The sequence below is a fragment of the Rhinichthys klamathensis genome, unplaced genomic scaffold (genome assembly GCF_029890125.1).
Source record: "Rhinichthys klamathensis goyatoka isolate OS25496 unplaced genomic scaffold, OSU_Roscu_1.1 h1tg000069l_1, whole genome shotgun sequence".
Classification (NCBI taxonomy): Eukaryota; Metazoa; Chordata; class Actinopteri; order Cypriniformes; family Leuciscidae; genus Rhinichthys; species Rhinichthys klamathensis.
In genome coordinates, this window is record NW_026606612.1 from 2,633,827 (window position 1) to 2,659,111 (window position 25,285).

Consider the following 25,285-nt stretch of genomic DNA (forward strand, 5'->3'; position numbering starts at 1 on the left):
CAACAACAACATATGAAGCACGAAGACACTTGCGCGCATTTCAGACGTGATACTCGACGATGGAAAAAGCAAAGAAAACGCGGTCCATGACACTGATAGCAGCGGACACGAGCGCTCAGCTTGAGTTCAAAAACACATTTTAGCGCTAGATCTCTTATTTAATGCAAAAAAAGCACACTATGCAAGATTTGTACCTTAATATAACAGCTTTAAAGGGGTATCAGGCCGTGAGTGCAGAGACCAGTCTATGGCAGAGACGCTCTGCGTGAGTGGTATTTACGACAGGAACGTTAAATACAAGTACTCCACGGCGACTCTAGGGGTCGCTGTTTGACAAAAACGGAATTCCTGCATAGTGTGCCTTTAAACCTTATTTTGTTCCTGATAATAACAGCTAAAATGCAACGTCCACCCCAGGTGTTAGACTGTAAACCAGTTCTCTTTCGAAAGGGAACTCACACTGCGTCGATGACGCTTTGGGGAACGCCTCCGCGTGAACCGGTGTCTGAAATCTAATCACGGCAATCCTATTGGCCGGCGACAGCCTTTGACATCACTACTAGTGCGACCCGGAAGTATATAAGGGGAGCCTGGAGAACATGTCAACATCTTTTCGTCTTCAGGGACTGTTTTGTTTGTACGCTTCAACCTGAAAACTCCAAAAGGTAATCATGGCTTGTGAAAAACGCTTCAGGAAGTGTGTGCATCCGTGTCTAAGATATTTGATACTTGATGACACACAACTTGTGTGTTTATTGTTTGGGCTCAGAGCATGCAGGATGAGTTCCTGAGGGATCTGCTTGTGCCACTGTGAGTTTTTTCCCTTGAGAAACTTGAAGTCTTTTCCCACTCTCGTCTGCCCTCTTCTCGAGGGAAGAGGAACAGACATCTGTACCAGACGGTTTGGGTCCCGCTCGCGGAGCCGGGCAGAGAGGAGACTGGAATCGTGGGGTTTTTCAGAGGGAGTTCGCTGAGGAGGATGAGAGATTTGTTAATCTCTCACGCCCCTCGGAGACACGCGAGAGTGAGCTACAGGATGACGATGTGTTGTCACTAAAATCCTCTGATCCAGTAGTAAATGCTCTGCTGGATATAAAAACAACCAGCCCAAGAGAGCAGGAGATGGCTGATGAGGGTGTAGAGGATATACAACCCGAACCCTCACAGGCATCCTGCCCCGCGTATGTTAAGCTGTTGAGTGTTATGGCACTCGCTTCAGCGAGGCTCCTGCTGTCGTTGGAGCGCGTGAGGGAAGAGACCGCTCATGGCAGACGTAACGAACAGTTTACAGTCATAAAGCTCCAGCTCTCGTGAGCCTTCCGTTCCTGCCCGATCTACACAATGAGATCTAAAAAGCATGGAAGAATCCGTATTCAGCTCGCATTCATCTCCATCAGCAACACTGATGTTGAGGGGATGTGCAAACACGGGTATGTGTCAATACCCCAAAAAGTCTCAACTTTCAAATTTGGTCATTTTTAAAAGAAATTTAAACAATAAATACCATTTTGTGGCTCTTTAATGTGACGTGAAAAATCGCTGTAGAGCCTCTTAAAGGGACACTCCACCCATTTGCATTAAGCTTTCCATTGTTAGAAACCCAGTCATACTATTGAATGGTCGTGCAACACTCTCTCATTTTCCCCTGAGACGAGAGAAATCTGCTATTTACCTTTTTCACTTCCTCCTACAATGACGCAAAAATCGTCATTTTACGCCATTGTAGGAGGAAGTGTAAGAGGGGGGGATTTCTGTAAAGACTACAAGCACTAGTTACCACCCTTTCAAACCCGCCCATAGGGGGTTAGACCTAATGCGCTAACAGAGCTATCACAGATCAGTGGGTGGGACTTCACTTGTAGATACTGAAATCAATATCAGCCATCTTGTTTATAAGCTAAGCTAACAAGCGCTGTGGAGATAGGAAGTTACGACAATGACGGAAGAAACTAAACATGATATGGAAGTAGAGGATTTTGAAATTCTGCTGCTCGAATCCGCTGTTCGTGGCTATCTTTACGAGCCGCAATATAGTGAAGAGCAGCTGAGGCTGATGGAGGAACAGGAGGCGGCCGCCTGTCGTGGACGAGGAGCCCGGACTGGCTCGAGCTGGGCGGACTGCTGGTGCCTGTGCTCTCGCTGTGCGCTACGGACACAGATAGAGTCCGTCTGCTGCAGAGAATTTCAACGATAGCAATTTCTCCTGGACGAAATCTCTGAATCAGACGAGCACACGGACGTTTGTGTTGTGATGTGAACCATCCTAGTGTAGCAACGCATATGTTCTGACGGAACATCCAGGTATCATGCAATAATTCACCATATAGAAAGAAATACAAACGAGGAGTAATTCGCTAATGAGTTTGCCAATGTAACGGGGTTCGTTGTTGTGGGAAGAAGGAGGCGGGAACCGGCGCACATTTAAACATTTTAATAGTAAAATAAACAAATACAAAACAAAAGTATAAGCCAGCTGGCCACACACAACAGAAACAAAACATAAAATCAGGCCTGTTCCTTTTGTGCTTCCGCTCCTCCGTGAGAGATATGAGACCGCTGCGTCTCACAGGTGTCATTCATTATCACTCGCGCCGTCCTCTCACGTCCCTCGCCCTCGTCCTGCTCGCCACAGCCAACTAACTAGACATTTTGTGTGAAATGAATTTAAAAACTCTTTTGGCAGCTAGCCTTGTAGACGGATTTCTAGTTTCGGATTTTCAAACAGAGAGTGATTTCTCTGTTTGCGCTGTTCTGGATTAGTGGGAGTGGCTTGCGGAGCTGTGCAATGTGGTGCATTGTGGGAGTTGTTGTCTTACATACAAATGTGCCCTAAAGTTATTTTGTGTCTTTTCTCGGTCAAGAGGGCACCAAATTCAAAATTTCTTTTACATTTCGACTACATATATAACCCACTTTCAATAAAGATTAATGTTGAAATGGGTGGAGTGACCCTTTAAAGCTGCTCGTGAACCGATCATCTTTTCTTTCTAGTTAATTTATAGCATCAAATAAATATGAAAGAACATAAGAAGGAATGTTTTAACTGCGGAAAGACATCAGTACACTCCGTTTTTCAAGTTCAAATCCTCAAACGTTAGTCTACTAACTCTCCTGACTGCTTTGTCGGACAAAAATGGCGGATTCGGCGGAATCCGCCATTATGATTGCGGATTATGATTGCTCAGACCGCCTGTCAATCAAACTCTCTGCGAAGGGTCAATTGACGAGATGTTCGCAAACTATCTCACGGCTGGAGAGGCATCGACACTAAGTGCTCCGGCACTGCCTTTAAAGCCACTAAAATATGACAGAACGCTGAAATGGCAGGGCTTACGCTGCGGCGGGTCTGGCTGGTGATGCCTTGCACACAATGCAGATTTGCAAACATACCAGACTGATCTGCTGACAGATTTGAAGCATTTAAATCTCTCACCCCAAGCGCATCTTGCATCAGCCCTGAGGCTGGACCTATTATGAGTTATTCCTTCAATATGGAACCCTTCTGTAGGTCTGGCATCGGGTTTGGAAATAAGTGCGCTCTTTCACGCTCTTATGGTGATAGGCCTCCATTTTATGAATGTTGTTTAGGCCATCACTCTATGGACAGCAGGTTGAGCTCTGTAGGTCTTCTCCCTTTACGAGAGTTTTTTTTTTAGTAAGATTTGAGTACTAGACCACGGTTCCCTGTTAGAAAATATTAAGGGGGTGTTAAATAGGGTTTTCATAGGATGGTGAAATTAGGGCCCTGAAGTTCTCATATATAGGTAGGCTATGCATACCCTTCCCATAGGCCTCCTCTTATGTTAGAGTTGTCAGGCTTATATAACGGTTAGTGCCAATCTGTAGTAGTGAACAGGTTGGCTGTATGGAAAATTCTCTAGTGAGGCCACCGTTCATCCGAGCATCTAATAGACATGTTTTATGTGAGATGGCTTCCTCACTATCGGGAGTTATTCTACTGAGGCCACCACTCTGTCAAGCTCCAGATAGAACTACAAAGTCAAGCACTGGCCCTCTTCGGGCCACCTTGATAGCCACCTTATACTAAAGCAAAAGTTCTCCTCTCACTTTAGAGAGTCGTTGAGATTATAACTCTGAACTTCAGTCACTTATATTCGTGAGGGCCGCCTTGATTTCTGGCTTAGGCTTAGTAACTAGGAAATTGGTGGCGGTTTGCTAAGCATTCTCGACTCGAGCCTCTCAGTATCTGAGTGTAGGCTCCTCAGAGCTAGAGCCCATCAGAATAATTTATTCCTGTTAATCTAGTTGTTCCTAGTACTGGCCTCCTTTTACTACAAGAGTCGTCTAGCCAAGGCCCTTCTTTTGCACTAGGTGTAAAAATGCTAGTGGTGTTACAGGGTAGATAGCAGCATAGGTAGCAGGTTATCTTCAAAAAGCTTCCCATGCAGATATCTCATGGGCGTTTTCAGGCGTTTTCTCTCTAGAAAGTAAGAAGCAGTATGCTCAGGCCTCCACCCTTTAGAATATTGTAGCTAGTTTTTCCAGCTAGGCCTTAAAATTGAAAACTGATTTTTTTTTCCCGCTGAGCTCCTTGAATAAAACAATTCAAGTCATAAGGTTGAATGTCGTTGGCCGCTTATTGTGGCCTCCATTTCCTTGGGTTTAGTAGAGAATGTAAAATCTGTCTTGTAAAAAATACAAGATAATAGGCCTCGACCCTGATACATTCCTCGGGGGTCATGCTGATAGTTCTCCCCTTGTTAGGATCTTTATTTAGAGTACTTTGCTACCCATAGCTCGTATGATATCACCCTTCACCACCCAGGCTCAGGTAGAGACAGATTCGTTACTCCCTCCCACTTGGGGTGGTTGTGTATGCTTCCTTAGAGCCGAAGCACTCCCTGGGGACTCTCAAGAGGCCACCCTGTTAGATCAGCCCTAGAGCTGGAGGTGCTCCCCAATTAGGGTCCCTTTCAGAGTGCCCAGCCTCCACATGGCTCTGAAGCACTGTGTAGATCCAGGATTGGGTAGAGTTACTCCTCTCGTTCGCAAGGGTTAGAAAGCACTATGCTGAGTTCTACTCTCCAGGATGCCCGTCTCTATGATCCGGCCTGTGAGCGATCACTGTCACTATCTGCAGTCGTCCCTATCGGATGCCTCCACAAGTGAGGCAAACTATGTTAGAGACTCTGTTTAGGATACAGACAGGTTGTTGGCAAGACTAGGTCATTAAATTAGACCAGGTCAGCCACACTGGTGGCATGTGGGGTTGACTTCATGTCCCCCTCAGAAAGTGACTGGACGGGACTCCTTTGGACTCCTTGGCCATATTCCCTTAAAGGAACCCCTTCCATGAAAGTTGTTGGTTCCAAAGTCTTTGAGCAGCCTTGGTAGGCCTTCATTGTATCGGAGGCCTCTTTGAGGGTTATAGCTTGGGCAGTGGCCGGCCGTAAGGAATACTGTCACTGACAGCCTGTATGTGACCCGAAGGGGGAGTGTTTTGGCATTTCAGTGAAACTGCCATCTTTGACGTATTTGTCACAGCCATAATTTGGCATGCACTCCCCTCAGCATGGTGGCGTTGGTATATCGTTCCCCAAAGCGTCATCGAAACGCTTTCGAAAGGGAACGTTTAGGTTTTGACACTGCGTCTTTTCGCCATGCCTCGGGGATGCTTGCTGAACAGTCCCTTCAGACGATAAGTTGTTGACATGTTCTCCAGGCTCCCCCTACTTCCGGGTCACACTAGTAGAGATGTCATAGGCTGTCGCCGGCCAATAGGATTGCCATGATTAGATGAGCATTTCAGACACCGGTTCACTCGGAGGCGTTCCCTAAAGCATCATCAATGCAGTGCCTCGTTCTCTGTTCTCAGGGAACAGAGGTTACAGTCGTAACCTAGACATTTCCAGTATGTCCTTACGAAACCTGTGATTACTCAATTTAGGTGCTTTTGTCCAGATGGTTCGACCTCACGGAACTGTCAGCTGAAGTTGTTTTCCTATGCACTATGCGCGCAGCAAGGATACAAGCCCATTCAAAGTTTGGGATAGTCAAGTCAAGTCACCTTTATTTATATAGCACTTTTTACAATACAGATTTTATCAAAGCGGCTTCACAGTGATAACATGAAAATATGTTATAACATGCTTCACAGTGATAACATGAAAATAATACATGACATTCATATATCTACTCACAGAAATAGTCACATTATGTGAAATTTGTTCTTTTTCTTTTTTCAACAAGTAGTCACTTGTTTGTGGCCTAGTCTCAAGTGGCTGGACCCAAACAAAATTATGTGGCCTAGTCCAAAGTGGCTGGACCCAGACACAATTAGTCTGTCTGACACAAAATGTATATATATATATATATATATATATATATATTTTTTAAATTAATTAATCAATATATATATATATATATATATATATATTTAATTTAATTAATTAATTTATTTTATTTTATGTATTAATTTTTGCTTCATGCTTTTTAAGTGCAAAATATGTAGTGGTGCAGTTTTTTTTAATCCACACTATACATACTGAATTTGACAGCACATATTATTATACATTTTTCTATTTTTGAATCCCGTTTCAATGTACATCCTTTTTTCTCACTACTGCGTCTAACCCTTGTCACAGCAATCAGTGCACATTTTGTATTCTTTCACTTATACTTAAGAATGAGTAATCAACTTGGTTTCCTAAGATGGAGATTCTAGTTTAAGTGCAATTATTCAGCACATGTGCATTCAAAAATGTATGCAAATCTACTTTTTCATGATATACATAAATTATATCTCAGATGCATCTTCTTGGCCTCCCCAAAGCACACAAGTAAAATGTGAAATGACTATTTGCTAGTTCTATACTACTTCTCTTCATTTTTAAGTCGCTTTGGATAAAAGCACCATTGCTGAATGTGTAAATTTATTTATTTCACCCAGAGCAATAAGGGTGGGCTTCCAAATCTTAAGCCCCAAATATTCTTTTTTTTAGTGAAGCACAACATGTTTTTATTTTAACATAGTGGCAAAAATTTTATGCATGTCAATTTTTATCACCATTAAATCCATTTAGAACAGCAATTATGTTCTAATTTAGGCTTAAATTAAAGTATCATTATTACAGTATTGGCATATTGTAGCTTATTTTGCGAGTGAAGTGAATGCATGCGTAAATAGCATAAATTTTTAAACAATTTTAGAACTTAAAAAAACATACACAGCGTTAATAGAGCATTTTTAACATTTTACATTTATATTAATGTGGGCCTTAAAACATTTTGATTTTATTTATTATGCTTAAAATCTTAGTTGGATTTTTTGCTAGACTTGTTTATTTGAAATATGTGCATTTCTTTTATTATTTATCCTGTATTTTATCCCTCTTTAGTTTAGTTTTAGTTTTCAGCACTTTGCATTATGAATTGTGTAAAATATAAGCTATAAATACGAATAGCACTGTGACAATGTGATAATCTGACATAGCCAGACACTGTCTATAAGCTAGTTTTTGCTTCGACACACGTATCGTCTTATTTGGTTTTATTAGGGTTTTTTCACACTTGGTTTGATCGCCTGGTCCGAACCAGAGTCCGATTGCTCCCCCCTCCCCCTTCCCCTGCTGGACTGTGTTCACATTACATTATTTGAGTCCAAACCTTAGTGCATTTTCATCATCAAAGCAGCAGCCGTTTACCCCTGTTGCTTCAATGATGCAGGAGAAGGTGGCAAAATGCAAATGTATATTTTGGTGTGTGAACCTTTGGTTTTGTTTTCAAAGCGTCGGCACAAAACGACAGTTGCATATCTGCTGTGAATGCACTACAAATGTTCTAAAGAGCGCGGGAGTCCATTTCTGCTGAAGGCAAGGAGAAATGAGATATACATTCTCTCTGCCTGCAGTGTGTCAGTCACACTTGTCTGGAAAGTGAGAACACACAAAAACAGCAGTTCAGTAGCCAACCATGCCAGAGTTCACATGAACCGTATCCTAGACCACCCTTTTAATGTGGACTCATATAATGTTGCGAGGTTCACATCATCTAAATGAACCGAACTCTGAGGTCAATCGGACCCGGGTGCGCACCAAAAGTACTAGTGTGAAAGCTCCCTTACAAATTTGTTCTTGGTTCAGTAAGTCGGTGAGTTGTTGACTCATGAACAATTCATGAACTTATTGTTCAGTTTTGCAAACCGGTTCAATCGAGTCATTAAAAAGATTCGTCTCGAATGAACGATTTGTTCATCAATCAGTATCTGCTCCTTCACGGGCAAGTTGGACTCAGTCCTTCTATCTTTTCTTCACCGTCGTTTCAGATTGTCACTCAGACCCTGTGCCTGCAATAAGCACCAAATGGAATAACAATAGGGGCTATTCCCCAGGCACTCTTTCCTCTGTGTTTTCTGTCTTGTATTCAAACAAGCTGTTTTCCAGAGGCTCCCATGGCTCTTTGTGCCCTTCCAAACCCGCTTTTAAAGTCTCTGTCTCATTGTCTCTGTCTCTGTGATTGGAGGTTGCATTTTTTCCCTGTTTCATCCTCTACCCATTTCAAATGACACACGTTGATTAAAATCAGCCTGCCATTTGGAGTGAAAGTTAATGAAATGTATTATGAATGCAGAATTATAGCTTTTTCCTTCTGTGCTGACCACTGACTCTATGTATGGGTTCTTTTAGAAATAAATTATGTATTATATTATATAATTAATTTATATATTACTACCAGTAAATTATAAATTATGATATATATAACAGTATATTTAACTTCCCATCAGACAATTTTTTTTACTTCTCAGTGTTACTTGTGTTGACTTTCCAGCAAACTTCTATCGCTTCTTAGGACAAAGACAAAGCAACGATTCATGAACCACAGTGGAACTGATTAACGAACGACTCTTTTTGTCTCTGAATCACTGATGCAGTGGTGATCTTTGTACGGTCATTCCTTATTCTTACAACACCAAATTAATCTAAAACAGTTTTAGCTCTGTACTTATATTCATTGTCATTTCTGGCTTTTATTTGCCTGCATGTTATGAATCCAACCAATTTCTTTATTTTTTGGTTATAATAATAATCATAAGTGCTGTCAAATCCATTAATTGTGATTAATCACATCACATCATACAAACATAAAAGTTTGTAAATATAATCTAACTAATTATTTTGTAAATATAATTTTTCCAATAAACCTGATTTGGAATGGGGGGTTGAATCATTTTGATTACAACTGTACACAAGCATATATTATATATTTCCTAGGGGTGGGGAAAAAAAATAGATATTGCAATATATTGTTGTGCTCTCTGTCGCAATAAATAATCGATACACTAACGCCCAATATCGATATTTTATTACAACACAAAATGATTAATTTACCCGTTGTCAGTGTCACTGTCACTACCCAATATCTACCATTCTGTTTGCGGGGGGCGCTGTTCGAGTAAATAGGGGTAAAGTGGCGCAAACAGCGGCCGGTGAAGAACACAAGTTAACTAACAACAACAGAGAATTGCAGAAAAAAAAGAGAAGCAAGAAGAATTCGGAAAACAATAAAAAACTAATCAAAGACCCACCCGCTAGTTTCCACTCTAAAGTGTGGAGACACTTCGGGTTTTACGAGACAGTCGACGGAAAGGCACTGGATAAAGACTGCAATCTGCAAGAACTGCTTTGCAAAGATAAAATATAACAGCAACACTACGAATCTGCAAATGCACCTCGTTCGCTATCACGGTGAACTACTCTCAGGTGATAATGAGGGCAAACCAAGTCAGCCGACAATCACTACTGCGTTCAAAAGCAAAGCTCCCCTTTGGGTCGCCGAGGGCACAGAGTATCACTAAGTCCATCGCCGAATTTATTTGCAAGGACCTTCGCCCTTACAGCGTGGTCGAGAATGATGGATTTTGCAGAATGTTGACAACACTGGAACCGAGATATGAGATACCGAGTCGTCTGCACTTTACAGACAAAGTCATCCCTGCATTGTATGCAGATACCAGAGCCAAAGTGGAGGGTGCGCTCCGGTCTGCTAAATGTTCATGCACTTTTATCTGTCTAGATGTACAGTGTTTACATTTAAGTCCAGGAGGCAGTGAGTTATTATGCAAATGCATATTTCTTTGCACAATGTTGGAAATGTTGGAATTAATAAATGCATAACATTTCCTTATTTCCTTATTCCTTCTTTTTCTTTTCAGTCACATATATCGTGATATATCGTTGATGAAATTTCTTGCAATATATTGAATATCGTAGATATCGCGAATCGTGATATCATATCGTGGACCACATATCGCCACAGAATTGAATCGTGAGGTACCTGTATCGTCCCACCCCTAATGTTTACAAACGTTTTTGTTAGATGTGATTAATCGCGATTAATCGATTTCACAGCCCTAATAATAATAATTTAAGCCAAGGGCTTATTTTTTTCTTGTGTGTTTGGAGATGCATTTATGTATTTTATTGTTTTGAGGTTTTTAAACATATCCTTGAACCTCAGGTTTTGGTAGTTTTGAGAGAAAAAAGCTGGAAATTTGTACTCTCAGATGATTGACAGCAGGGACGGACCAATCAGCACGTCACCTGCAAAAGTGAAAGTATAAATGGAGAACGGAGAGAAAAAAAAGCAAAGAACACCCAAACCACACATCCAAACGTCACATAATGGCAATTGTAAATTATTTTAAAACCAACAACAACATAATATTATAAATGCAAATAAGAAAAACAAAAGTGACATGACCTCTTTAAGGGGCAGATTGTTAACTTTTTTTTGGCCATTGTGTGATATATGAGATTTCCTTGACAAGTCATAAAACCATTTTAACACATGATTTGTCATTCTTCCTTTGCATCTGTCACCAAAATGTGTTTACTAAGGCTTTCTCAGTTTCAGAACTCTTTTACCCTACAGACTGTGAGAACTCAGAATTACAGTTGGTGTATGTAAACCATTGTGGACAGAAGGCTCGCCAACACACAACAGAAACACATGAGACAGACTTCTGATGTGGGCAGTCGCTTTACAGTGATGGCAGAAACTTTTTAATAGTGTATCAAAGGGTGAAGTGTTGGTGGCACTGCGATGGAGCAGGTGGTGTTTGTATGACTCAATCAGATGGAGCACCAGCCCTCTTAACCTTGCTGTACAGTATGTCCACACACACACACACACACACACATTGAATGTAGGACAACAGTTTGCTGGATTTCGTCCAAAATTAGAGACACCCCACATAGACAGTAGTCATTAATAACCTGCACAGACTAGTCACCAGGCTAGCCAACTTTGTTGTTCGTCACACACTTTCTGTCCTTTTCGCTCTTTCTCTCACCCATGTTTTCCACTTTTCCGTCCTCTCACTCCAAAGCTCTTTAGTCACTGTGTAAAAGTAGGTTACGTTCAATGCACCGCTCTCCTGTACGCTCTCTCATTATATCGTCCTTGACGAACAACCTGTCACATTCTGTGAGTGGAGTAAGTGGCAATCCCACCCACTTCTAAAACATACACGCTCATGCATACAGTATGCTACATAACTGATTGCGTCTGGCCCATCATGATCCATTTTTACAGATGAGTTTGTGTACTCCTCAGCAATCAATCTGGACTAATTATGTTTGTTCTGACAAATTGATGGCACCCTTTCAGAATGGTGTTTTACATTTCACTTCATATGTCTTTTTAGTGCATATTGCATTTATGTGTCTTTTCTTTAGGTATGTGTGGTCTTACAGATTTTATGTATTAGATATTCTTATTGAATATAGACTTTATCTCCAGAGAAACTTTGTGAGATATTTATTTTTCTATATAATTGTATTATTCTCAGTTATATACTACCGTTCAAATGTTTGGGGTTGGTAAATTGTTTTAAATATTTTTCTGCAATGATTATTTGAAAAACAAAATCAGTAATATTGTGATTTTTTATTTTATTTTAAAGAACTGTTTTCTATTTATATATTATAAGATGCAATTTATTTCAGTGATGGCAATGCTGAATTTTCAGGCTAATTACTCTATCCTACAGTGTCACATAAGCCTTCAGAAATAATTCTAAAATACTGATTATTTTAATATGTAATATATATTTTTGTAACTTTTGTTCCCCCCCCAACCTAGATATTAACCATATACAGTATACATGTCATATATAAGATTTTTCTCTTGATAAAATAGCACATCACACACATGAACAGCCGACCCCCCCCCCCCCCCAAATCATAATTGGAATATGTAGTCAGCATATGAGTCACACAAGATCTAAGTAATCTGTACAAATTGTTTCACAATGGCTTTTCTCCAGCCTGCCAGCATCTGAATGTCCTGCCTGTCGCTTTCCAATCAGACATTTCACATGAGTCTTTGTTTTAGTCCCTCATTCAGACAAAAGCGGGTGGACCGGAATAGACCTGAAAACTTGACGCAGACAGATTTCAAACAAACCAATAAATGTCCACATACTTATCATCGAGTCATTGAGATGGCCAAGACTGCTGTTACAGCTTTTACTTAAGAGTTGATCACCATGGCAACATGCTATAATGGAAAAGCTTTCTCTCTCTCTCCAATTGTGCTGTTGTTAGTTTGCATTACTGCCACTGGATTAGCACATGCGGAAGACGCAAACCTCATTCCCTGCCTGTGGACATGCCAAATAACAGGAAGTGCATGCTGAGATATAAATGATGAAAGACCTGTGAAAGATCTAACTTATTATTAACCGCTTGGTGAAGTGCCTTTCTGAATATTAGTCTCAAAAGTAAAGGGCACTAGCCACTTCTGGTTCCTCTAAATGCCACCTACACCTCATCTGCACTGGCAAAGTCCACAAAATGCAAACTGCTGCCGAAGCCGTATTCATATATAGCCGTAAAACATAATATCGCCACTATCAATATGGTAATTTCCCCAGCCCAGCCCTAGAGATCATAAAACCTGTATTTGGTAGCAACTTTTCAATAATAAAAAGGGAGGGTGTTCTTGAGTCTGCATCCTGTGTTTAAAAGCCCCATTAAATCACAATGTGGTTGTAACCGAGGCCCTGGATCTCGTCTTGAAGGTCACCTTATAAAACCCTCTGGATATAGGCTCCAACAGAATGTCTTCAGTGGATCGCTAATGGAAACTATCACAAACATCTCACAGGGCTTGTTATCCTTCTATCTGCTACACAAAACCTCTACCATCTGGGGGATATATATAGTACAGTACATCAATAGTTCATGACTGACTATAGGGTTTAAATATTTTATCCAGCATAGTATGATTGGGAAGTTTGTGTGTGAAACAGCCAGGTGTTACTATGGCACTTAAGATTATGGGCCAGATTTACTAAATAGGACAAATTAGCGTGAGAGCACAATTCCATAAAAGGGCTGATGGGAGTGGAAAGTTCTGCATTTGATCTACTGACGACGTGCAAAATAAAGAACACAGACACAGACGGATCATTTCCATAATGACCAATGCAATCTACCAAGAATAGCACAAATTAACGTAGGGTCGCAAACAAGCAGAGCCGTTGTTAATCTGGTGCGATTGATCTACTAACAACACAGGCGCAAAATGGTTTAATACATGCTTTTTTTGGGCGTTAAATAATGGTGCAAATACCAGTAAATTGACTAGTGCAAACCTTAGTAAATCACATTTCATGATTCAATAAATACTCTGCTCCCATAAATTTTGCGTCTCAAAGGGAAACTCCTACAAATGCATATGCAATAAGGTCAGCCGCAAAAATAACGGTGTGCCCAAACCTTTTCAGTGCTATTTTATCACTGTGTTTCTTTAGTAAATCCCGACAGTATGTTAGTAAATAATCCTTATATCTCTAATTCAGTCATGAAACTCTAGATGGCGCAGGATGATATGTTCTTTACATGCAATATGTAAACAATCCTATCATTACTAATTGGCACAAGCTGATTAAGCTCTTCTTATTCTGCAGCCAATGAGATTGCTTGCACAACATTTAACCCTCTGGGGACCAAGTTTTTTTTCAGGCCCTTGGGATGTTTTGACATGCACTGACATTTGTGCTTTTTTCAGTTATTTAAAAACATGTTAATGGCAACGGTGTAAATTCACTCTATATAGCACAAACGGGGCTACCATAATCTGTGAGCAACATGTATATACATGTTTGTATTTTTGAGAGAATATTATTTATGCATGGTTATTGAAAAACTTAAAAATAAAAGTTTCTGAAATAAGGCCACAAAACACATATTGATTATTTCTTCACAAGACTTTTGAAAATTGTATCACATAGCCTAGAATATTTGCTCCAAAACTATGTGAGAATCATCCTGACTACTCATTCAGATAAGTCAATAAATTATTTTAGAATGTGTATGACGTGTTTAGTGTGAGAAAGCTTTATGCGAGGAGGCATGCTCTCTCATTAATATGTATGGCATTTCACACCTGAGAAAGACAAAGACCCTTCCATAATGGCCCTATTAGGTGCTATCAGGCCCCATTATGAGGAGCCTTGCACAAAGAATGAGGAGATTTAAAAAAGAATGGCTTTTAGATTGTTTGGATTTATTTACAAAACAACATAATCCAAAGATACACAACAAAGGACTGGTTTCTGGTTAAAATTGCTTTTTAATTATATATATATATACACACACACTGCTTAGAATGAGTGAAAACACCCATGCTAAAGTTGACTAAAAAGAGGAATAAAAAATCTTAATGCCTTAATTTAAAAAATGAGGAAAACTCCAACCTTTAGGGAAATGAATAATGTCCCTGAATTCTTTGTGAATGAATAATGTATCACAAATAATTAAATGTTCTTCTTTAAAATACAGGGTGCATACGTCTGGACACTTCTATCACACACCCTTCACCATATAGACATGGTTTTATTTCAGTTCAAAGTTAGAGTTGGAAACATCTTGAAAAGAAAATAGTCTTTTTCCATAAATGTCTTAGTTTGATCATACATATTTCAAAGTTGAGGATTCATTATTTTGAAATAGCTTGCATTGGAACAAACATCTTAGTTGATTAGTTTATTGACAAAACATAAGCTTATTTGATGTCTTTATTTTGAAGCTTATTTGAAGCTTATTTGATGCTTATTTGATTTGAAAAACTGTATCCAAAACTATAAAGAAATGTTCTTTTTTTCCGTCTGTAACTGTATCTGTGCGTTCATTCATTCATTCATTCACACACACACACACACACACACACACACACACACACACACACACACACACACACACACACACACACACACACACACGCACACACACACACACACACACACACACACACACACACACACACACACACACACACACACACACACACACACACACACACACACACACACACACACACAGAGAAACATGATTCACATTTAAACAGTATGCTATTTTTCCGTTTACAGACACTAACGTTATTCTATCTCGCCATTAGAACAAAGCACAAGCATAAAACACTTACAGTTCTCAGCTGAATCTGTCGCTCCTCCTCGAAGTGAAAATAAACCAGCACTTCTGTGGTAAATGTCCCAGGATTATTCCTCATAGCCGCACAAGACGAATCTTAATCTAACTAAAAAATATTGTGTGTTTACAGCATTTGCCTGGGGGCGTTTATCTATTTTGCAAATGGCCTCAACACATTATCTTATGAATAGCGCGCTCTGCGAGTGGGTGTGAACAAATTAACGATAATGAGCTGAGACAGGAGAAACTGTACTTTGCAGGAGAATATTTGTTTTAAATGTGAATTGTTTTATTTAAAAGTAGAAATTTAAAGCGTTCTTTAGACGTATGTTTCATGTTTGTGTGATAAGTATTAGCGGAGTTTCCGTTCATTTTCCAGACATGTTTCAGAAAGATTTTTTGCGGAGACAGAGTGAGAAGAAAGCGCACCCTGTTTATTTTATTTATTTAAAAAAAAACACAAGGTTTTGATGTTAATGTGAGTGTACACAAAAAAAGAAGACCCTCTATAGTTTATAATCATGTATTGATTTTATTTATATGACCATAAATGACGGAGTATTTTAAGTCTATGTTGCTGCTATGTGAAAAAAAACAGGCTAGGTTTTCAACGTGCTATTATAGTTCCCTCTCAGTTCGGTCACGTTCGACGTAGTCGGACGTACCGTACTGATTGGGATCACGCTTAGGGAGCCTTTCATCTTCGAGTATTGAAAAAACGAACCAATGCACATTGGCGTGCGAGATTTGCATCTCGTTCTCTGCCCCGCAGCGCGGGTATAAACACGGAAGCGGATGCATTCACCACTTGTCTTTCGCTTCGGAGCCGATCGGATGTCAATGTCTCTGAAGAGTGTTGGAGTGTTTTTCAACGAGCGTGTGTGTCGGTGCTTCTTCTGGAAGTCTCTCCTGGTGCTGGTGTGTTACAGCACGAGTTCAGCTGTGATCGCGAGCCCTCTGAGCTCTCAACTGCTGTTTTAACAGCATTTTTTTTGTTTGTTTGTTCTGACGGTTGGTTAGAGGGAGAAGAGGGTGAGTGCTTCACTGGTACAGGCTGCACCATCTCCTGTCAGTGTTGCCGCAGTCATTCTCTTTGTGCTCCGGCATTGGTTGAGAGCACTATTTCCTAAAAAGAGCAACACGAGTGTGTCTGCGTCTTTTTCAAGATGCCATTCCACCCGTGCGTTTCTGGATGTGGTCGTTCCCTGTCCCCAGCTGACGGTCACAATAGATGCATCAAATGTTTGGGCTTACAGCACACTGAAGCAGCTTTTGTGGATGGTTCATGTTCCCATTGCGGAAACATGACTATCTCGGTGTTGAGATCGAGACTTGCCTTCATTCGTTAAGGTGGAGTCCCCATTCCCATTCCCCGCCCTAGCGTCCCGTCTGGCCAATCCCAGAGAAGAACTACTGCGCCGTGTGGGATGGGGGATCTGAGGATCACAGTGAGGGCTTCCCCACCCGGTAACCAGTCCCCGTGGGCCCCTCACTCCTCTATCACACCGCAGCTGGTGTAGCTCCCTGTGGAACGTGCTGGTCCCTCTGTAGTGGACCAAACATTCGTTTCATTCGGGGCTCCTCCTGAGGACAGGATGTCGATCGCTGCATCGGATGGGGAGCTGGACTCTAGAGATAAGGATTCGGCTGCGCTGCCTCCTTCTGGGAGAGCAGCGTTGCCCGAGTTGGATTCAGAAATGTCAGCTATGCTGAAACGGGCCGCCGAGATGGTCGGGCTCGTGTGGAACCCTCCACTGTGTCCCGAACCGTCTCGGTTGTATGATTGGTTTCTCAGGGCGGGCCAGGCTGGTCCTCAGCCCACCACCCAAGTGCCATTCTTTCCCGAAGTGCATGAGGAGGTTACTAGGTCGTGGACGGCACCTTTTTCTGCCAGAAACCGGGTTAGTACCTCCTCCCCCCTCACTACCCTTGACGGAGGAACAGTGAAGGGTTACGAGCCTATCTCTCCAGTGGAGCGGTCTGTCACGATGCAGCTGTGTCCGGCGACCCTCTCGGGCCTGTAAGTTCTCGTCCGTTTTCACGGGCAAGGCTTACAAAGCCTCTGGGAAAGCCACTTCCTCCCTGCATGCCATGGCGTTGCCAGTCATTCGAGTGTTCGGGTCAACTGGGAAAAGAGCAAACTCGCCTCCATGCAGAGGATCTCTTTTCTCGGTATGAAGCTGGACTCGGTCCACCAGACGGCACGCCTCACAGAGGATCATATCCGGTCGGTGCTGAACTGCTTGAATACTGTCAAGAGAAGAACAGTGGTCCCACTGAAACTTTTTCAGAGGCTCCTGGGGCATATGGCATCCTCAGCCGCAGTAACGCCGCTCGGACTGCTTCATATGAGACCGCTTCAGCACTGGCTTCATGGCCGAGTCCCGAGATGGGTGTGGCAGAGCGGCACGCTCCGTGTGACAATCACCCTGGCCTGCCGCCAAACCCTCAGCTCGTGGTCAGACCCTTCTTTTCTTCAGGTCAGAGTGCCCCAAGAACAAGTGTCCAGGTATGCTGTGGTCTCCACAGATGCCTCCAACACCGGCTGGGGGGCCACGTACAAAGGACACACAGTAGCGGGTGTCTCAACTGCATTGACACATCAACTGCCTCGAGTTGCTAGCAGTACACCTTGCTCTGCGACACCTCAAAACGGCGCTGCTCGACAAGCATGTACTGGTCCTTATGGACAACACTGCGATCGTTGCGTACATCAACCATCAAGGTGGTCTACACTCCCATCGCATGTCGCAACTCGCCCGCTATCTTCTCCTATGGATTCAGAAGCATCTGAGGTCGCTTCGTGCCACTTATATCCCCGGCCTGCTCAATCGTGCCGCCAAACAAACTCTCACGACAGCCTGTGGCCCAGGGAGAGTGGAGACTCCATCCCCAGGCGGTCCAGCTGATTTGGGACCACTTCGGGGCCGCACAGATAGATCTGTTTGCCTCTCCGGACTCGTCCCATTTCCAGTTGTTTTACTCCCTGACCAATGGGACCCTCTGCTCGGATGCACTGGCACTGGGTTCTCCACAGGGCCAGCTCTATGTGTAGTATGTGTTTCCCCCAGTGAGCCTTCTTGCATAGACACTGTGCAAAGTCAGGGAGGAAGAGGAGAAGGTCTTGCCCCTTATTGGCCCAACCGGACCTGGTTCCCCAAACTGATGCTCCTCTCGACAGCCCCTCCCTGGCCCATTCCTCTGAGGGAGGATCTTCTCTCTCAGGGATGGGGCACCGTATGGCACACTCATCCCTGGACGGGACGCGGAGGTTCTAGGTGATCTATCGCAAGCTGCCGAGTCTCACGTAATCCTGAGACCCCGGCCTGGATATGTGCCCAAGGTTCCTACCACTACCTTTTGGGTCCAGATGGTGAACTTTCAAGCGCTGTCCCCGGAGGAGGCAGCCGTCCGCGCTCTGCGCCTGTACTTGGACAGAACGCAAAGCCTCAGGACCTCAGACCAGCTCTTCGTCTGTTACGAAGGCCAGCAGAAGGGAAAGGCTGTCTCCAAGCAGAGGTTGGCTCACTGGATAGTGGATGCCATCGTCTTGGCGTATCAATCCCAAGACGCACCATGCCCCTTTGGTTGCGAGCCCACTCCACATGGAGTGTAGCTTCTTCCTGGGCGTTGGCACAGGGTGCCTCCCTGACAGATTTTTGTAGAGCTGCGGGCTGGGCGACACCAAACACGTTCGCTAGATTCTATAGCCTACGTGTCGAGCTGGTAGCTTCCCGTGTGCTCTCTTTGCATAGAAGCCAGTCAACACCGTAAGCCCCACTCAAAGTGTCGGCTTGCTGCGCCATTCCCCTCCTATGGACTGGATACGTGCGCCATTCTTACTTCAGTAGAGTTCCTCATTAGCCAAACCCTGTTGAGTTCCTCCACATCCCTCGGCAACGGACATGGCGGAGCGTCCGATGCCAAGCCTAACTCTCGTATGCATTGGTGGAACCTGTGCTAGGCTGGGTCCCATATGTTGTGATCCCTACGGCGATCCCATATGTGTATTCTTCCACGGTACGGCTCCCTATGGCTAGCCTGTGGCTTTCCCTTGGCAGAGCCAGTTCTGCTGTCTCTGACCGGTGTTGTCTCCCCCCTGCTATACGCCAGAGCCTCCTAAGTGACAATCCATATGTTGTACTGCCCGGAAACGCCCAGTCCATATGTGTAACATCCACATTATACCTCCCTACGGGCATGATGTGTCTTCCGCAGCGTCTCCCTTTCCACCGAAAGGGCACGCTTTCCCAGTGTTATCCAAGTCTGTCTGAGTGGGTCATGCGGAACAGCAGTGAACTTCCCACCCTGTCCTATCTCCACCTCAATTAATGCGGGGGGATCAGGAGGCTTTCCGCTAGGCACTGGAATGTGGCAATACTAGGTGGCGTTTTAATTGGGATCCTAATCAATACGGCAACTGAAAGGGAACGTCTCGGTTACGTATGTAACCCTTGTTCCCTGAAGAAGGGAACGGAGACGTAGTCCCCTCGCCACTAGTGCTGGATCACCGCTGACCCCTTGCTCCGCTCGGCCCCTTAGCGAAAAACAAGTAGATGTAAATATTGCAAGCCAATGTGCATTGGCTCGTTTTTTAAATACTCGAAGATGACAGGCTCCCTAAGCGTGATCCCAATCAGTATGGTACGTCCGACCACGCCTCCGTTCCCTCCTTCAGGGAACGAGGGTTACATACGTAACCGAGACATTCCTCTGAAACCCTAACACCTCCCCCAGCTCCACCTGTCTATAACTGTGTGCCTATTCATGTATAGCAGTATATCTTACATGCTCACAGCAGCATGCCTGTGTATCTATTGACAGTAGCAATCCACACTTGCTCTGCAAAAACATGCATAGCAGATCTTGTCCGCCAAGACCAAATACATAAAAAAAAAAAAAAAAGACAAAACAAATGCAATTGATGATATGACTCGCAATGCTCATACTAACAATTCTGGAAAGCAACCTATTAGTTACTTACTTATAGTTACTCTTAAAGGTGTTTATGGATTTTAGTGTTTTCAACAGAAACTTTCATAACCCTGTCCCTGGCCATCTTTTCTTCTGTTTCAGAATAAGATTATTCTGGATCCGCTAACATTTAGTGAGGCTCGCTTCAGGCCATCACTGGAGGAACGTCTGGAGAGCATCATTAGTGGCGCCGCCCTCATGGCTGACTCCTCCTGCACACGCGACGATCGCCGTGAACGCATCGTAGCCGAGTGCAACGCCGTGCGCCAAGCCCTGCAAGACCTGCTGAGCGAGTACATGAACAATGTAAGTCCTGAACATCCTTTTCCACTATGTAGGTAGCTTGATTATTAGTTTTTCAAGTGACCTTTTTTTGAACACTTTGTTAGTTTGGTTTAGGTTTTCTGATTTTTTTCCTTTTCTTTTTTTAATATTTTTGTATTGTCCTTAGGTTTAGTGACTCACAGCAAGGCTTACTTGATGTTTGAATACTTTTTGTGGCTAATTGTGGCATGGTACTTTTCCTTAATTCACACACATCCTGCATTGATTGTGATTCATACCTAAGGCTGTATGGCTAGAAAACATTTTCCTCAAACAACCATGGTTATAGTAGTCATACTTTTCAGGGAATTGACACATACCATATACATACACATAATATGTCTTAGTGAGTATTTATGTAATTATCAGTGCTGACATGGAACATGAAGAGCTTTCTGCATAGACAGCCTCAGCATCATCACATATAGTGCACTATCTTAAGCTGTTTGAGGCTATTTCAGGTTAAGTACATTTCTGAAGTTTTAAGTGGTTAAAAACATGTTCAATTTCATATGTCCTTGAAAATTAAATTATTAATTTCTTTAAATAGTTATGGTACTGGTACAGTGGTGTGTATGTTCAAGCAATACTATATATATATATATATATATATCCCCTTTCCATCAGTCCCTATTGGATAGATACTGACTGTTCATCTGGGAAAGTTCACCAGTTAAAAGGGTCTTAATATTCTTTGATAAATCAATACTCTGACCTTTAGTCTTTCACAAACCCTTCTTTTATGTGTCTCTCTGTGTTTGTTATCCTTTGCTTAAATGAAAGACTTTAAGGCATATAATCCTATAGAATTATCATGATGGTGTGTATGCATGTGCCTATGTGTCTTTCTTGTTGTGTGTATCTGTCAATTACGTTGAAACAGGTGTCACAAAGCCATTGGCAAGTGTTCTGTAATATTGATCGCTATGGTATCAATGGGCCTGTCTGGCTCTGACGCTATGCAGTAATCAATGGCTTCTACCCAGCTATAATCTAATGCATTTTTCCTAGTGCTGGTGTGCTCAAGCACCATACGGGAACAGAGGGATATTAAATACAACCTCTCATTCGATTAGCGATGCCCCTTTAGTCAAAACACAACGCCAGTGGAGATGAATATCACATCATCACTCAAATTACAAGCTCCTGCTCTGGGAGGAAATGTGTTTGTGTTGCTAGGACGCTTGTTTTATATGAGTTTTAGTCTCTCAACGGATTCATTTTGTTATGCTTTTTTTTCTTATGTTTGCATATGCATCTTTGTATGGGTTTGTTCATGTGAATATTTTCATTAGCACAAATACGTTTTCCTCGTGCACTTGTTATATATATATATATATATAACATACAAACCCGATTCCAAAAAAGTTGGTACACTGTACAAATTGTGAATAAAAACAGAATGCAATGATGTGGAAGTTTCAAATTTCAATATTTTATTTAGAATACAACATAGATGACATATCAAATGTTTAAACTGAGAAAACGCATAATTTTAAGGGAAAAATAATTTGATTTTAAATTTCATGGCATCAACACATCTCAAAAAAGTTGGGACAAGGCCATTTTTACCACTGTGTGGCATCCCCTCTTCTTTTTATAACAGTCTGCAAACATCTGGGGACTGAGGAGACAAGTTGCTCAAGTTTAGGAATAGGAATGTTGTCCCATTCTTGTCTAATACAGGCTTCTAACTGCTCAACTGTCTTAGGTCTTCTTTGTTGCATCTTCCTCTTTATGATGCGCCAAATGTTTTCTATGGGTGAAAGATCTGGACTGCAGGCTGGCCATTTCAGTACCCGGATCCTTCTTCTACGCAGCCATGATGTTGTAATTGATGCAGTATGTGGTTTGGCATTGTCTTGTTGGAAAATGCAAGGTCTTCCCTGAAAGAGACGACGTCTGGATGTGAGCATATGTTGTTCTAGAACTTGGATATACCTTTCAGCATTGATGGTGCCTTTCCAGATGTGTAAGCTGCCCATGCCACACGCACTCATGCAACCCCATACCATCAGAGATGCAGGCTTCTGAACTGAGCGCTGATAACAACTTGGGTTGTCCTTGTCCTCTTTAGTCCGGATGACATGGCGTCCCAGTTTTCCAAAAAGAACTTCAAATTTTGATTCGTCTGACCACAGAACAGTTTTCCACTTTGCCACAGTCCATTTTAAATTAGCCTTGGCCCAGAGAAAACGCCTGCGCTTCTGGTACCCGTTTAGATATGGCTTCTTTTTTGACCTATAGAGTTTTAGCCGGCAACGGCGAATGGCACGGTGGATTGTGTTCACTGACAATGTTTTCTGGAAGTATTCTTGAGCCCACGTTGTGATTTCCATTACAGTAGCATTCCTGTATGTGATGCAATGCCGTCTAAGGGCCCGAAGATCACGGGCATTCAGTATGGTTTTCCGGCCTTGACCCTTACGCACAGAGATTGTTCCAGATTCTCTGAATCTTTGTATGATATTATGCACTGTAGATGATGATAACTTCAAACTCTTTGCAATTTTTCTCTGAGAAACTCCTTTCTGATATTGCTCCACTATTTTTTCGCCGCAGCATTGGGGGAATTGGTGATCCTCTGCCCATCTTGACTTCTGAGAGACAGTGCCACTCTGAGAGGCTCTTTTTATACCCAATCATGTTGCCAATTGACCTAATAAGTTGCAAATTGGTCCTCCAGCTGTTCCTTATATGTACATTTAACTTTTCTGTCCTCTTATTGCTACCTGTCCCAACTTTTTTGGAATTTGTAGCTCTCATGAAATCCAAAAGGAGCCAATATTTGGCATGACTTTTCAAAATATCTCACTTTCAACATTTGATATGTCATCTATATTCTATTGTGAATAAAATATACGTTTATGAGATTTCTAAATTATTCCATTCCTTTTTTACTCACAATTTGTACAGTGTCCCAACTTTTTTGGAATCAGGTTTGTATATTAATGTATTTTGCATCCGAATAGTCTCTGGATATTCTTTAGCTGCGTTTACAGACTGATGCTGTACAAAACATTTTTGTCTCAACAGACCAATGATCTGTTTTACAGGTAGTACAGGATACCGCAAGTTTACAAGTCAGCATTGTTGACTTCTAGCTTCTGGGAATTAAGGGTACAGTAGGTATCTAGAAGGGGTGTCTGATTTTTCCATTGCTTCAGTTTTCCTCTAACACCTCTTCAACTTCTGCCACCTTCTTTCCACCTTTTGCTCTAATTGTTCTTCAAGCTCAAGCCTGAACGACTTGTGGAACGGCATGAGCTTGATCAATGTGCTGGTTTGCAATAAATTAAGTTCAAGTGACAAGAGATGTCTATACTTGTCCTGGCCGGTGGTGATCGTTGATTGGTGACACCCGCCCAGGCTCCCAAGACTGCTGAATCATCAGAATTGGCTGATTTAGTTACGGCAGCCTGGACAGGCCAATCTATCAATTGATCGGTTGGAGTAATGCATTGCTGACCTGGGTCAAGGGAGCTCGGTTTGTGGCTAGAGGTTGATAGGGTCCAGGGTTTTGTGGGTGTGGTGGTTCACCTCGCTAGCCTGGCCTGCAGTGCACTAAAGAGGATTTAGGGAGTTGGTTAGTAGAGCTTAATCTTACACTTAGCGGGACGTGGCACTCTGGCGGTCACACTGCGTTTAAAGAAGATGGATGCCTGTTCTTTGGGCCTCCAGGGGGCTACACAGAAAGGCTTGATCAAGAGGAAGGTTCTTCAAACACTCCATCAGCCTAACAGTGTTGCAACCAGCCGCATAAGCACAGAGCCTGTGCGACCCAGAAGATTACTTTAGAAGAACAGCAGATCATCGAGTTATAGAGAAATAAATAGAAACAATGGGATGTATAGATCAAAAGAACATGAGATCTGGTGTTACCACATACTCCATACTGCAGTTCTAGGGTAGGATTCTGTTTTGTGACTTAATATTAAAAGTTGGGTCACCAGCACTTTATGTGCATCTAACACCCCAATTAGTTGTTCGGCTAGGGCATTTTCATTCCTAGGTTGAAGCATTTCCATTTGAAATGTATTGTATTACTATTATGACCAATTTGCTTTAGTGTTATATCAGCCATTAACCATCATTTGTTACTTACAAGTCAGTTGCATGTGGTGGAAGGCCATTCTAAGAGACCATTTGATTGGACAAAAATGGGTTGTAAAATATTGTAACCCATAATCCTAGAAGAAATTATTATATACACATAGTAGTAGTTCAAATTCAGCTAGCTTTCAAATTCAGTCCAAGTGACTTGTTTCGTTCCTGAATGAATCGGCATTTTGAAATGAATAATTTGAGTGAGTGATTCAGTGACTCAGTGACTCACTCAAAAGAAAGAATCACTGGGAAATATCTAAGAGTAATGCACCTGTTGTATTATATTATATGATATCATATATTATATTATATTATATTATTACATTTTTGCATTATTGGAACGTTTAGTAGAGGAATAAGGAATACAAACACTGGATAACACTTCAAAATAGACTTTACTGGAGCCGCAGAAGTAGAACTGGACA

At 42.2% G+C, this 25,285-nt stretch overlaps 1 protein-coding gene across 1 annotated transcript in view; it reads left to right on the forward strand.

Moving 5' to 3' along the window:
• The window catches only part of ctnna2 (catenin (cadherin-associated protein), alpha 2), a 263,231-nt gene that overhangs the window by 167,298 nt on the left and 70,648 nt on the right, over positions 1-25,285 (forward strand). The window contains exon 7 of the mRNA XM_056250514.1: positions 20,532-20,735. Within this exon, the coding sequence (XP_056106489.1) occupies positions 20,532-20,735 (204 nt within the window). The remainder of the gene's footprint in view (positions 1-20,531; positions 20,736-25,285) is intronic.